Source organism: Palaemon carinicauda, chromosome 22 (assembly GCF_036898095.1).
Source record: "Palaemon carinicauda isolate YSFRI2023 chromosome 22, ASM3689809v2, whole genome shotgun sequence".
NCBI lineage: Eukaryota > Metazoa > Arthropoda > Malacostraca > Decapoda > Palaemonidae > Palaemon > Palaemon carinicauda.
In genome coordinates this window covers 78,739,967-78,753,245 of record NC_090746.1, presented here as the reverse complement: position 1 = coordinate 78,753,245, position 13,279 = coordinate 78,739,967, and the positions used below count along the sequence as shown (strand labels likewise).

General features: G+C 43.8%; 1 protein-coding gene across 1 annotated transcript in view; it reads right to left on the bottom strand.

Annotated features, from left to right (window-relative positions):
* The window catches only part of LOC137616558 (uncharacterized), a 142,425-nt gene that overhangs the window by 28,484 nt on the left and 100,662 nt on the right, over positions 1 to 13,279 (bottom strand). The window contains exons 12-14 of the mRNA XM_068346420.1: positions 12,071 to 12,232; positions 11,675 to 11,903; positions 8,186 to 8,365 (exon numbers count right to left, since the gene is read on the bottom strand). Coding sequence (XP_068202521.1) covers positions 8,186 to 8,365; positions 11,675 to 11,903; positions 12,071 to 12,232 — 571 coding nt within the window. The remainder of the gene's footprint in view (positions 1 to 8,185; positions 8,366 to 11,674; positions 11,904 to 12,070; positions 12,233 to 13,279) is intronic.

Sequence of the window (13,279 nt, the reverse complement as noted above, 5' to 3'; positions counted from 1 at the left end):
CGTGTGACGTGAGCTGCTCGAAGAAATGAGTCTGCTATTCCTTCAGTTGTGATCTCTGCTTGTACCAGTGCTTGGGTCCACCCACTTCCCTGCAACCAGTCACTCAGGGTCTTCAGTGCCGTCATCTCAATATGCAACCCCCCAAACATCACCACCAGTTGGTCTTCTCCATATGTGTTTGGCCACTTCCACTGGATCTGTTTTGCTAGAGTGAATAGTGGCTGGTCGCAAGTCAGAACTGGAGTTTGGCCTGGGTTGAGATGTTTAACTGCACTCCTGACTACATCAATAGAGTGTCTGATCATTGCCACAGTGTGAGCACTCTCCTGGAACAAGGGAAGCAGGGACGTTGGTGTGATGACTGGTTGCTTTGGATCTTGGTGCCTTGCATGGTATGCAGCCCATGATGTGTTTTCACAGGCCTCAACATCATCTTTGAGAACACTTCTCGTGTTCTCCAGCCACATATACTCATCTTCTATGTGCTGCTCACAGTTGTGGCGTCTAAGAGAGGTCACAGAAGTAGCTGGGATCATTTGCCCTTTGACAGAAGAAGCAACAGGACGTACATCCGTGTAATATTCTGGTAGAGGCTCAACCGTCTTTGATCCAGTATCACGCCCAGTGAGAGCAATGCTACGATCCACTCCCTCATCTGCACACGTTGGGTGTTGAAAAAGCGAGATTCCTGTTCCATGGAATGAATTCTTGGCTGTGGTGGCACTTGGGTTGTGGTCAATGTTGTCCACAGCCGCAGTTGTGAACACATTGCTACGCAGGGTAGGCGGGCAGACCACTTCCTCTATGTGGTACAGCTGACACACGCTGTTTCCCATCTGGGCAGAAAGACGTAGGACTCTGTCATATGAGATGCTTAGGCCCAGAGAGAAGAGCTTGTCCACAAGTCCTCTCTTGCGTGTTTCAGCATACAGCATCAGCCCAACATAGGTTGGAAGAGGAGTTTCTTGAGACGTACTGTGTCTGACAGCTGGAGGCTCCTGTGTCTTGGTTGCTCCCTGCTTCCGACTTTGCTTGACACTGTTGAACTTGAGAAGCTGCGCAATGGAAAGAGCTGCTTGTGTTGAAGAGGAATGGCTTTGATTCTTGATGGTGGGGCCATCCAGCACCATATTTACCATTGCAACTAGTACGTTTGGCACAGAGTCCTCCTGACAGCCGCCCGGGAATGATCCACGGAATTGGTAAGTGTCTTCAAACATATATCGACGAACTATCTGTGCAGCACGCGCAAGGTGAACTGCCTCAGTGTCACAGTCTTGCTCGCAGGCTTTGCCTAGCGCTTCACCAATGTCTTCATCAAACGCTAGTAAAACATCTCGGCCTTTGCTGTGGGATCTCAGGCCTGGTATCTGGGCTAACAGGCGCTCTTTCAGCCTTGTGCTATTAACTTTCTGGCACAAAACAACCCCGAGCTGTTCCATTCTTGTTGTGTATAGCTTTACAAGTTCTGCGAGTCTGAAGACTGGGGTGGTGCCCTCTTCTAGGTGGGTTTCCTCGATATACAGGACCAGTTCAGCCAGTACGATTCTTGACATTACACCTTCATGGTCAGTTTTCTGCTCGGCTTCTACAGTGGTCTTTGCACGATAGTAAAGAGCCAACAAACACTTGGAATGGTACTTGGCCTCCAGAGCCACCATATCACCCATGCTGAGCCTGGCTATGAGTTCATTGTCCCCAACTTGCGCTGCACACTTCCGTACGCGTGTGTCCACCTGGAAGGTTGTTACTTCATGTAGGGTCTCTGTGCCAGACTTTCCACAGAAAAAGCAGGAGGTGCCGCTGGTAGTGGCTTCTGAAGAGTGTGTTCTGGCGCGCTTGGCCTGGACATTGTCAGTACTATCAAATGCTGAGCTGCTTGCGATGCGTCTCTTCTCTGCTCTTCGTAGCATTGTGTTATTGTATTTGAGCATACATGTTTTATGCCACTTGGCCTGGTGGGCAACCATTGTCGCCTCAACACCTTGTCCTTCATCTAGTCTCTGTAACTGAACAGTTCTTGGCAGTTCTCCGAGTTCATCAAATTTGACCAAGTTTGCAGCCATTGTCGTGTATCCACTCCCAGGGTCTCGGCGTTTAGACAGTACTGGGCAGACAAGTGACTCTGTTGTCTCCTCTTGACATACAAGACACAGCTTCCAGTTTGTCTCAGGAGGTGTTGTGGGAGTACGTTGCTCAAAAGTATCGACCAGTTGGAACTTCTTTGCCATGGCTGCAGTCTGGAACAACGCGTCTCTGATGTCAGGTGGTGGTGCTGCTGCTGCCTCACCTGCAAAGACACAAAACACCACCATGTTACCACAAGTTACTACTACAAGCACCATGACTATCAACACTATACTATTACTGCAGCCGCCGTCACTGCCACCAACGCTGCCGCTGCAAAGTAAAATTCATTTTCTTGTGAAATGGTAGCCAAATTATTTGGTAAGCACAGAAGTATGTGTAATTGTACAATACTTATCACCTCTAGCACACTTATCACCTTTAGCATCCACAAAAAGACAAATTATGGTACATATTCAATGACGCTAATGGTAAATAGCGGCCATTTTGAAAAATGGCCGCCAAATGTGCTACGGGGAGAATCTTGAATGCCTCCATATCCAAAATTGTTCAGAATGTATTAATCCACATGTGTGCCAATTTTGGTGCTTTTAGAACAATTTGAACAATTGGTTTCATATTTCTTACTATGCCGCTGGGCTATGAGGTCTAAAGAGACCATCCAGTCTTCCTTCCTGACCGCTGCTAGAACAGACTTTGTCGTCTCCATGGCGAACGTCTGCTTTGTGACAAAGACATTCAGAGCACTGACGTCTAGCACCGGTCTCCACCCTCCTGTCTTCTTTACCACTAAGAAGAGACGGTTGTAGAAGCCCGGGGATTGATGGTCCCGGACTTTGACTACCGCTCCCTTTTCTAGTAAGAGAGACACCTCTTGCTTCAAAGCTAGTCTCTTGTCCTCCTCTCTGTACCTGGGAGAGAGGTCGATGGGAGTCGTTGCTAGAGGGGGCTTGCGCAAGAACGGGATCTTGTACCCTTCTCTGAGCAACTTCACAGATTGTGCATCTGCGCCCCTGTTCTCCCAGGACTGCCAGTAGTTCTTGAGTCTGGCTCCCACTGCTGTCTGAAGAAGGTGGCAGTCAGACTCTGCCTCTAAAGGACTTGGTACCTTTCTTCTTACTCCCACGTTTACCTTCGGCACGAGCACCTCCTCTGCTGGAGGCTCTGCCACGAAAGGGCGGAATAAATCTTGACGCTGGAGTATCCATCCTGGGTCTAGACACGGTAGGCAAAGGGGTGGCTTTGCGGGCAGATGACGCAACCAGGTCATGCGTGTCTTTTTGAATCAAGGAGGCAGCAATCTCCTTTATCAACTCCTCTGGGAAAAGGCACTTTGAGAGAGGAGCAAACATAAGTTCCGATCTCTGACATTGTGTTACTCCAACTGACAAGAAGGAGCAAAGGTTTTCCCGTTTCTTGAGGACCCCGGAAACGAACGAAGCCGCAAGCTCACTGGAACCGTCCCGTATGGCCTTGTCCATGCAGGACATAATGAGCATGGAAGTTTCCTTGTCAGAAGGGGAGGTCTTCCTGCTCAACGCTCCCAAACACCAATCCAAAAAGTTAAAAACCTCGAAGGCTCTGAACACTCCTTTCATCAGATGGTCTAAGTCTGAAGGAGTCCAACAAATCTTGGAGCGTCTCATGGCTAGCCTGCGGGGAGAGTCTACTAGACTTGAGAAGTCGCCCTGGGCAGAGGCAGGAACTCCCAAGCCGAGAACTTCTCCCGTGGCATACCAGACGCTCGATCTGGAAGCGAGTTTCGCAGGGGGAAACAAGAATGCTGTCTTCCCAAGGTGCTTTTTGGACTGCATCCAATCTCCCAACACTCTTAAAGCTCTCTTGGACGAGCGGGCGAGGACGAGCTTCGTAAAGGCAGGCGCGGATGACTGCGTGCCTAAAGCGAACTCAGATGGAGGAGAGCGTGGGGCTGCAGAAACAAACTGATCAGGATACATCTCCTTGAACAGTGCAAGAACTTTTCTAAAGTCCAAGGAGGGAGGCGTGGTCTTGGGTTCGTCGATGTCCGTGTGCGGGTCGTCAAGGTGTGCAGCGTCGTCATCATCAGAGAGTCCATCGTCTGAATACTGAGGAGGAAGCGGCAAAGGAGTAGGAATTGGCTGGACAGCTGAGTCCGGCAGCACGGGTGCATGCGTGACTGCACTGGACGCAACGTCATGGAACTGTTGGCCAGTCTGTGAGCTGGCAACAACCATAGCAGCACGGGGGCGCAAAGCGTCTACTCCTGACTGTCTAGTCTGCTGTGGGCGAGTGGTGGTAACCACACTGGGTTGCGGAAGTTGACGCACCGTGTCAAAACAAAACAACTTAGGTTGTTGTTGTAACTCGCGAACGTCAACGGAGGGTTCCGTGCGTCGCTGAACGTCAACATGCGGCTGGCAGGGTACACTGCGCATGGGTGGCGGGACTCTCACAGCTGGAGTGCGGGAGAAGGTAGCCTCAGCGTCCACTGGACGCACAACCGTGGTTGGTTGTAGGCTAACGGGAGCAGCGTCAACCTTCTCCGCACGAAAGTCCTGCATTAAAGATGTTAACTGCGTCTGCATGGTCTGCAGCAAAGACCACTTAGGGTCTACAGTAGCAGGTGCGGCAACAGACGGTGTTACTGCCTGTTGCGGTACCGCTTTGCCTCTCTTAGGAGGTGTGCAGTCATCGGAAGACTGCAGCGAGTCCGAACTGACCCAGTGGCTACAACTGGGCCGTTGGACTTGCGCGGAAGGGACCGACTTGCGTTTAAGAGGCCGTGAGACCTTGGTCCATTGTTTCTTCCGAGAAACATCTTCCGCAGACGAGGAATAAATGGGCTCTCTCGTCTTCTTGTGGGTGGGGCGATCTTGGTAAGATACGTCCGAAACCACGGAGGGAACGTCTGTCCGCTGATTAAAGCCTGTCGAACCCTTTGGTCGTACGACATTGCTTCTCCCCTGGGCTTGGGAGCTTGCAAGAGGTCCCGGACTGGGAGGACGACAGGCACGAACAGACGCACCCTCAAGCGCAACACTAACACTTTCCACAACACTACCACTCACTTTGTCACTACCCACTGCACTCTTACCCTTCAACTCCTTGACGTCTGCCATGAGTTGGTTACGGTCACTCGCCAATGACTCGACTCTCTCACCCAGAGCCTGGATGGCACGCATCATATCTGCCATCGAAGGTTGTTGAGTGCCAGAAGGGGGATCAGGAGCAACCACTACAGGGGCAGGAATAGGTTGTGGGGCATGGGGAGAGGAAATATCAACGGAGCGAGATGAACTTCTCCTGACTCTATCTCTCTCTAGCCTACGTGAATATTTCAGGAATTCGAGAAAATCGAATTCCGAAAGCCCAACGCATTCCTCACATCGATCTTCCAATTGACAGGTTTTACCCCGACAATTGGAACAAACGGTGTGCGGATCGATAGAGGCCTTCGGAAGACGCCTTGAACAGTCCCTAGCACTACACTTTCTGTATTTAGGGACTTGAGAAGGGTCAGCCATATTGAATTAGTCAAAGGGGAATTCAAAATCTATCCAAGTCGTCAACAAATAATCCAAAAATCAATAAAAGAATGCAAGGATGTATTGAAGATAACCTCTGCAAAGCGAAAGCTAATAACTAGAAATGTGTACTTCACCAAAATCTGTGAAAACCAATCCAGTAAGCAACAGCGAATTTAGTAGGTCTTGCCGGTGGCACGACAGAGAGAAAATTGGTTCTGTGTTTACATGGAGTACTTGAGTACCTGCTCGACAGATGGCGCTGTTGATGTACACCCCCTACCTGCATAGCGATCGCTGGCGTATTTTGACCGTAGGTTTTTCTGTCGGGCAGCAGAGCTGCAGCTTATATGATCACCGGCTAAGTTTAATATTGAAAAAATAAAGATAATCCATTTTAAAATGCATGATTCACTAATCAGACCTAAGAGGTAACATAATCAAATAACATTGAAAATCACATATCATCAACCATACATTAACATGAATTAACAGTAAAATATAAAATGAATAAAGTCACCCCTTCATCTTCCCCGTTTAAATTTTTCTCACTGAAATCTGCTTCCTTTAGTTGCCTTGGTGACCGATGAGGCAGCAGCAGTAAGGGATTCAACATATGAAACTTCATTTGTGGTGAATAATGGGGGAGGGTGGGCTGTGGCACCCTAGCAGTACCAGTCAAACTTGGCTGAATTCCTCATCAGGCTCGGAGGAGCAAAGAGAGGACAATTCCCCTTTTGGTTCTTTTTTTTTTTAGGTTGGCTACCCCCCAAAATTGGAGGAAGGGCCTTGGTAAATAGATAGAAAGTTTTGATTCTTCGCGGATCATCATCGCATCATCATTTCTGTTATGACAGCTGTATACAACCCAACGTTTTTAAACCACTCGTGATTCTTTACACCCAGCCTTCTCATGATTTCCCACTCTGAACTTCTTTGGCAGACTATTTCTCATTCTCCTAATGTCCTTGATCGCAAAAGTAACTCACAAATGTTGGTTCCAAGCATAAAGTGTTAACTTACATGGATGTTACGGACAGTTTACTTAGGAGTGTGCATACATACAGTATATACTTCATGTTCCATATTGAATGCTACTACTGCACTTTACGGATTGTATCATGTGTCACAAGATTTCATAGCATAGAATTTTGTACACTATGGAAAATGTTGTGCATGACCTTTAGAGTCTTCATCATCATATTTCTGCTGTTAATTCTCCTAGTTATTTATGCATAAATTAAAAAACTAATAACAGTGTATTTACAGTACATTACATAAAATACAATGCATACATAATCCCAGCCTACGTATTAGGTGATGAGTTGTTAGGGTTGTGAGGAGACCTCACGATGATGGCAATTACTTTTGAGTGATGTGTGGACTAACTTTAGCTAATTAAGCTGTACTGTAGTGAGAGAACTTTTCAAATACTGTATTGCAGTAATATACACTACAGAATCAGTATGTGTACAAAACCATGCTAGAAACTACGTAGAAACAATGCAAAAAGAGTTACTTATAGTGTTAGTCATAGGTAGTGGTTATCTGTTTCTGGGGTGATTAGTTGATTCACCCTAGGGCCCAAATATTAAGCGGCTATTTGCTCTTCACTGATATCTCTGTTATCTAAACCTTATGAAGATGGAGGACTGACCGTACATTAATTGCAAGAAAATTTTACTTACACACCTAAGAACAAAAAACCCCCCCGAGAAAAACGCAACCCACCACTGCAACAAACTTTTACTCACACAACTAAGAACAAAAGAAGCCTCCTGAAAAGAGCAGCCTATCATTACATCATACCTATACAAATCTTGGAAGGTATCACTGATAAATAAAGTGAATCCGACACCATTTCTAGTTGATTATACTATTAATAGCTCTAATGCCAATTTAAAATCTATCTCTTTTTTTTATATGAACATCCTTTAACCCTAGGAGATCCAATGCCTCACCATTTTCCTCAACTTATCTATACAAGGTAGGACTTTGCAACATTTATCATCATATAACTGATTAAACTTCCCTTCTACTGATTTATAATTTTACAAACGTTGTAAAATTTCCATTAAGTAAACAATAAAACACAATAAAAAATTGATAATTACTGGTTGTAAATGACAGTTCATGGCACTCAAAAGCATAAAAATGATAAAGACCAATAAGCTACATTCATTACTGTCTGTACCCATGGTAATCATTTCAAACCTAGCTCCAACTGCATTTAACAAGGATAATTGTATGTATAGCAATCACTTCATAAGAAACCAAACTCTTGTTTCACAAATATTGTAGCTATTTATTTACATTACATAAGTCACTACTAGTAGCATTGCTTTTCGTGCTTGAAAGCTAAATTCAAGTCAAATAATATCAAGGAACTGTACTTTTCTTTTCTTCCATGGTTTAGATCCCTCCTAACTTGAAGTGTACTGTACCAAGAAATCTTTTTTTGGACAATTTCCATAAGGATTCTCTGTTATTAAATACTTCTCCAACCAAGAAGAAAATTTAAATTCAAGATACAATACATAAAAGCTAAACATTATCTATACTGTATCATAAAGTGGTAGTCTATTACTTACCTGCTAACTTCACTATTCAGCAAAACATCAGCCCTCGTCTCTCTAAGAATTGCTTCGACAATAGATGAAAATCCATTCTTAGGGTTCATATTCTCCTTCCCCTCACAAAATATGTATCGTCCCCAGCAATGTGCCGATAAAGATGGGAGGCAATCACATGCATTGTCTACCCTCTGCCACCTTCCAGAATAACAGGCATGGAAAATTACAATCCTTATACTAAGTACTGTATGAGTATTACATATATTCATGTCACAGTACATTAATAATGACTACATGAAATTAGGAAGATGAAATAGTAGTCCCTTTTAGCTTACGTTAAGAAACAAGATAATACAATCCTTACACTTAAAACTGTACATACCTTACATATATTTATAAAGCAGTACATTAATAATGAAATATGAAAAAATTTGGAATAATTTATATTTTTTCTAACTACCCTGTATACAAACCTGGGGCTCTTTATGTAGAAGTATTATCTCTGCGATAGCTGAAACCAGCTATTAAAACTTTTGCGAAGTGTACCCACCCTCTGCTAGTTAGCAGAAGGGGGCAGCGGGAATAGAACCAACACCCCGCTCACACCTGCACTAGTAAACAACTGTCACTTTACAATTGCGGCAGGACTTCTGGGAGAAGGTGAAGACCGGACTAGTATAGTTAGGAAGAATACATATTATTCCAAGTTTGTCATTTGTTCCGCCACTATATACAAACCTTACACTCTTTACGTAGGACACTCACTCCATGGTGGGTGGAAGCCCTATAACCTGACTGGTGATTGTCCCAGGGGACCACTCTATGCTTCGTACGAGATGTTTAGAGGGCACTGTGACTTGACCAGGTAAGCGTAATTTGGAGCCAAACTCCTCACTTAACCTGGACATTACCTGACTCTTACCTGCTTGGAGTATGGGGACATTACAAATATATAAACATATATCGGTTACACAAATGGCATGCTACCCACCTGCAGTTAGAAGAGGTCAGCTCGCAGAGTTCCTCAGATGCTGAACCCCAAAAGAGGGGAGGATGAAATAGTAAGTGGCCAGTCACTCACACGCTTATCCTAGACTTACTCGTGGGTAACATTGTTTAACCAACAGCTACTTGTCTTACAAGGGAGCTGAAGTGTTACTGACCACATTTTGTACTGCCACTACAGAGGTCCTAAGGAAAATATATCCAGGTTCTTGTGGGTTATGTTTTTCTGGTACTGTATTGGGTGGTGGCTGTTGTTTGCCGTTTCCACACACCCGTTTGTAACACCTGCGTCCCAGAAAAATTCCTTGAGCACCAGTGTGCTAACACCATACTTCATGAGCATAGTTATGACGACTGGAAGGTGAGGAGCCTGGTTGCATGGCTTTCAATTTCCTGTCTAATACTGGAAGATGTAGAGTTTTTTGTAAGCTTCCTCTTGTTTTCCTTGTGCTCACCAAGAGCCTGCTGATTTCAGGGCGGACTCTGGAGGTTTTTATCAAGCATTTCCTCCTTGCCCTTACAGGGCAGAAAAACAATCGGTCTGGGTTATCTACAGTATTACAGAACGGAAACTAAATCTGGTAGGGCCTGATTCTAGGATGTGCTCCAGCTGGATTTTGAGCCTTGGCTATGACTTGCAAATGAAACCGAGTGTTACTTGCCCTCATCCCTATGAATGGGCGATGTCATGGGACAGACCATGTAGCTCGTTGACTCTTTGCATAGGTTAGAGCTAGGAAAAAGACCATCTTCCTCGTCAAGTCACTACCTACTGCTTGACAAAGACGGTGCTCTTTTTAGTGAACATAGTATTTCCACTATATTCCCAGGAGGAGTTCTGATTCCCAAATGAAGGCAGGTGCGCTCAAAATTTCGTGCAAGGACAGACCATTCTGTTGAGGAAGGAATGTTAGCTTTGTTCAGTTTTAAACGGGGCTTAAGGCCAAATGATGGCCTTTCATTGCCGATACCAAATAAAGTTCTCCTCTCTGAGGTACAACCAGAGCTCCGCTCTGTTGTTATAGTGGCACTGAGGGGAGAGATACCCCGTCTCAGACATCAACCATAAAGGATGGTCCACTTTGCCTGATATACTAACGCAGATGTTTCCCCAGAGGTATCCTTCCATTCTTTTCGAGGAGTTGCTGATAGCCTTCAGGCGTGAAGACAAATTGATGGAATCACTTGATGGAAGGTCTCCACATGGTTGTCTGAGTATATCGGGAAGTGGAGGAGCTCTCTTCGTGCCTCCGTGAACACATACAGAAGGTCTGGGAACCATTCTGCCTGGTGTCACAACTGAGATATTAAGGTCATCAAAAGATCTTGTGATGCCCCAACTTGTTTAGAAGCCTCCTTACTATGCAGAAAGATGGGAATGTGTAGACATCTGTCCTCTCCTGCAGCCTGTCCTGCAGGCGGGAAAGGCAACCGACCCCTGTTGCTGGTGTCGGCAATTCTACCCGCAAGCAGGAAGAATACTGGCTGGTGGAGGTTAACTCCCTCAGAGGGGAAAGTTGCCCAACACATGGTGGAGGTTAACTCTCCCTCGAAAGGGAAAGTTGTCCAACACTTGGAGGCAGATCCCTGGGCAGGGCTCTCTGCTTCCCGTCAACAAGCTTTGTTCAAGTTGGTCAGCATCGAGATCTGCCTGTAAAACATAGCCAAAGCCAGTTTCTTGGTTTATCCCTAAGGTATCCCCTGACTGGAAACCCTGAAGGGAATCAGTCTGCCAATGCTCTCCTTCCTATACCGGTGTTGAAGGAATGAAGGTGAGCAGAAGCAGAAGGTGCTGCGGTAAACTCTAATACCCTCGGAATCATTCTTTAGCGGGGAGATCCAAAAGGTCCAAGGAGAAATAAGAGCCTTCCCTTGGAGGTGGGCATCATTGCTTCGCTAAGGGAAGCAACGGAGTTCATACAAAAGGGAAGTCTGGGGTCACCATCTGAAAGAAAAAAGGAATTCTTAAACTTTCAGGCCTGTTGTTTTTAATCGTAACCAGTGTTATAAGGTTTTGACGGGCGAGTAAGACTATATCTTTCCTCTACCGAGCTTAAATAACAAGTGGCGGTTGTTTACTAGTGTAAGTGTGAGTGGGGTGGTGGGTCTACCCCCACTACCCAATTCCACTAACTAGTGGAGGGTAGCTACACCTCGCAAAAACTTTAATGGCGGTTTCAGCTACCGCTGAAATAATAGTCCTACATAAAGAGCATCATGTTTGTATATAGTAGTGCTAGAACAAATAAGAAACTAAGAAGATGAAATACTGTAGTCCCTTTTAGTTTCTTTATAGAAAATAGATAATACAATCTTTGTACTGTATTTAGTTCTGTACAGTACATGCATTGCATATATTCATAAGACACAGCACATTAATTACTGTATGAAAAGTCTGAGATTAGAAAGAAAAAATAGTTCCTTTTACTTTACTTTTTAGAAACTTTAGATAATATAATCAAGCTATACAAAGTATATATTCAAGTTTCCCTATCTATATACCTCATGTACCACTCATATAGTGCTTCCTTTAGTTTCACCGTCTCTGGAGAATCGCGATGACACGAAGAGACATATTTCTTGAATGTTTCTTCGAAAAATTTTCCTACTGAAAGGATTAGTGGGGCATTGGACATATCCTTCAAACTATCATCAGCTTTATCCATGACAGTCATAATTTCTTCAACTATATTGGCTGGTATAAGGTTGCCATTTTCTGTGTAAAAATCTCCTGCAAAAATCAAGGTGTCCCAAATACTGTCAGTATCTTTCAATAAGTCACTGCGCTTTGGTTTTGTTTACTTTTTTTTACATCACTGTTTTAACAAGAATTCAGTTATGATAAAAAAAATAGCTTCAAAAGCATTTTTTACAACACTTTCAACATAAGAATCTCACCTTCTCCATCTACAGAAACAAAATCATATAATAGATTTCTCGATTTGGCATATTCGTGTATTGCATTGTTAACTTCTCCGTGGATCCACTGAGCTCCCAAGTCAACATGACTTGACTCGCTTGTTTTAATGGTGTTGATGCGGCCCCCAACTCTACCGCTTCCTGCATCAATGAAAGAGAAACAAATCTTTTGTTCAGACAAAAAATTGTATAAAATAATCACTGAGGAAAGTTTACCCAAGATTATGTTTTCCATTTTTTTTATTAGTATTTAATACTGTATATTATTTAAACTTTCAAGTAATGTTTACAATATCTAAATTTGTAAACAAACTATCTATAGCTTAGATTTGATGAATAGTGATGAAGATAAACAGATTCCATAATTGCTATTAGTGAGGAAGATGTCAAAAGGGAAGAAACACCAACACAAGGAAACACTAGTTATGAATATCGAATACAATTCTAAACTGCTTGTGTAACTATTCGAAGGTCATAGTGCATCATTTAACTCTGAGGTACGTTCTAGAAAGTCTTGTAATACTGTATTGGTAATGGTGAGATATAAGAATGACTTCATTATGTTAATATGATTTTATGAGTGTTGAGTAATTTTATTTATGTGCATACTGTCAAGTAGTTCTAGTCTGTAACAGAAGGGGACATTGATAATTCCAGAAGGTTGGTGTGCTGGTGAAGGACTTGTTTGAGACCAGTAACTATGATAGTCCAATATGTTCTACTATTCCTCATGAAGTTTTTGTTAATTTAAGCAGGCTTTGTGCCACCATCATCATCACTGTCATTACCAGGATTTTCCTCAATGTGGCTTGGTGTTGAATTTCTCTTAATGAAATGTCATATGGTCCAGGTCCTTAATCAACTCCCTTTTCAATTACTTCTTTTGCCTTCCTTTGGGGTTTCTTCTTGCTACTTCTATATCTACATGTTTTCTGATAATTATTCTATATCACTTCCTATCTCATATTTGAACCATCTCAAATTGCCCTATCAATCTATTTCACAACCACAAATCAATTTATCTCTTTGGAACATCCTCATTGGAAGGTGACATTTTTACCATGAGCCTTATAATAATACACTGCAGTCTCATCACCATCTCCTCATACGCCTATTGACGCAAAGGGTCTCAGTTAGATTTCACCAGTCGTCTCTATCTTGAGCTTCTGATTCAATACTTCTCCATTC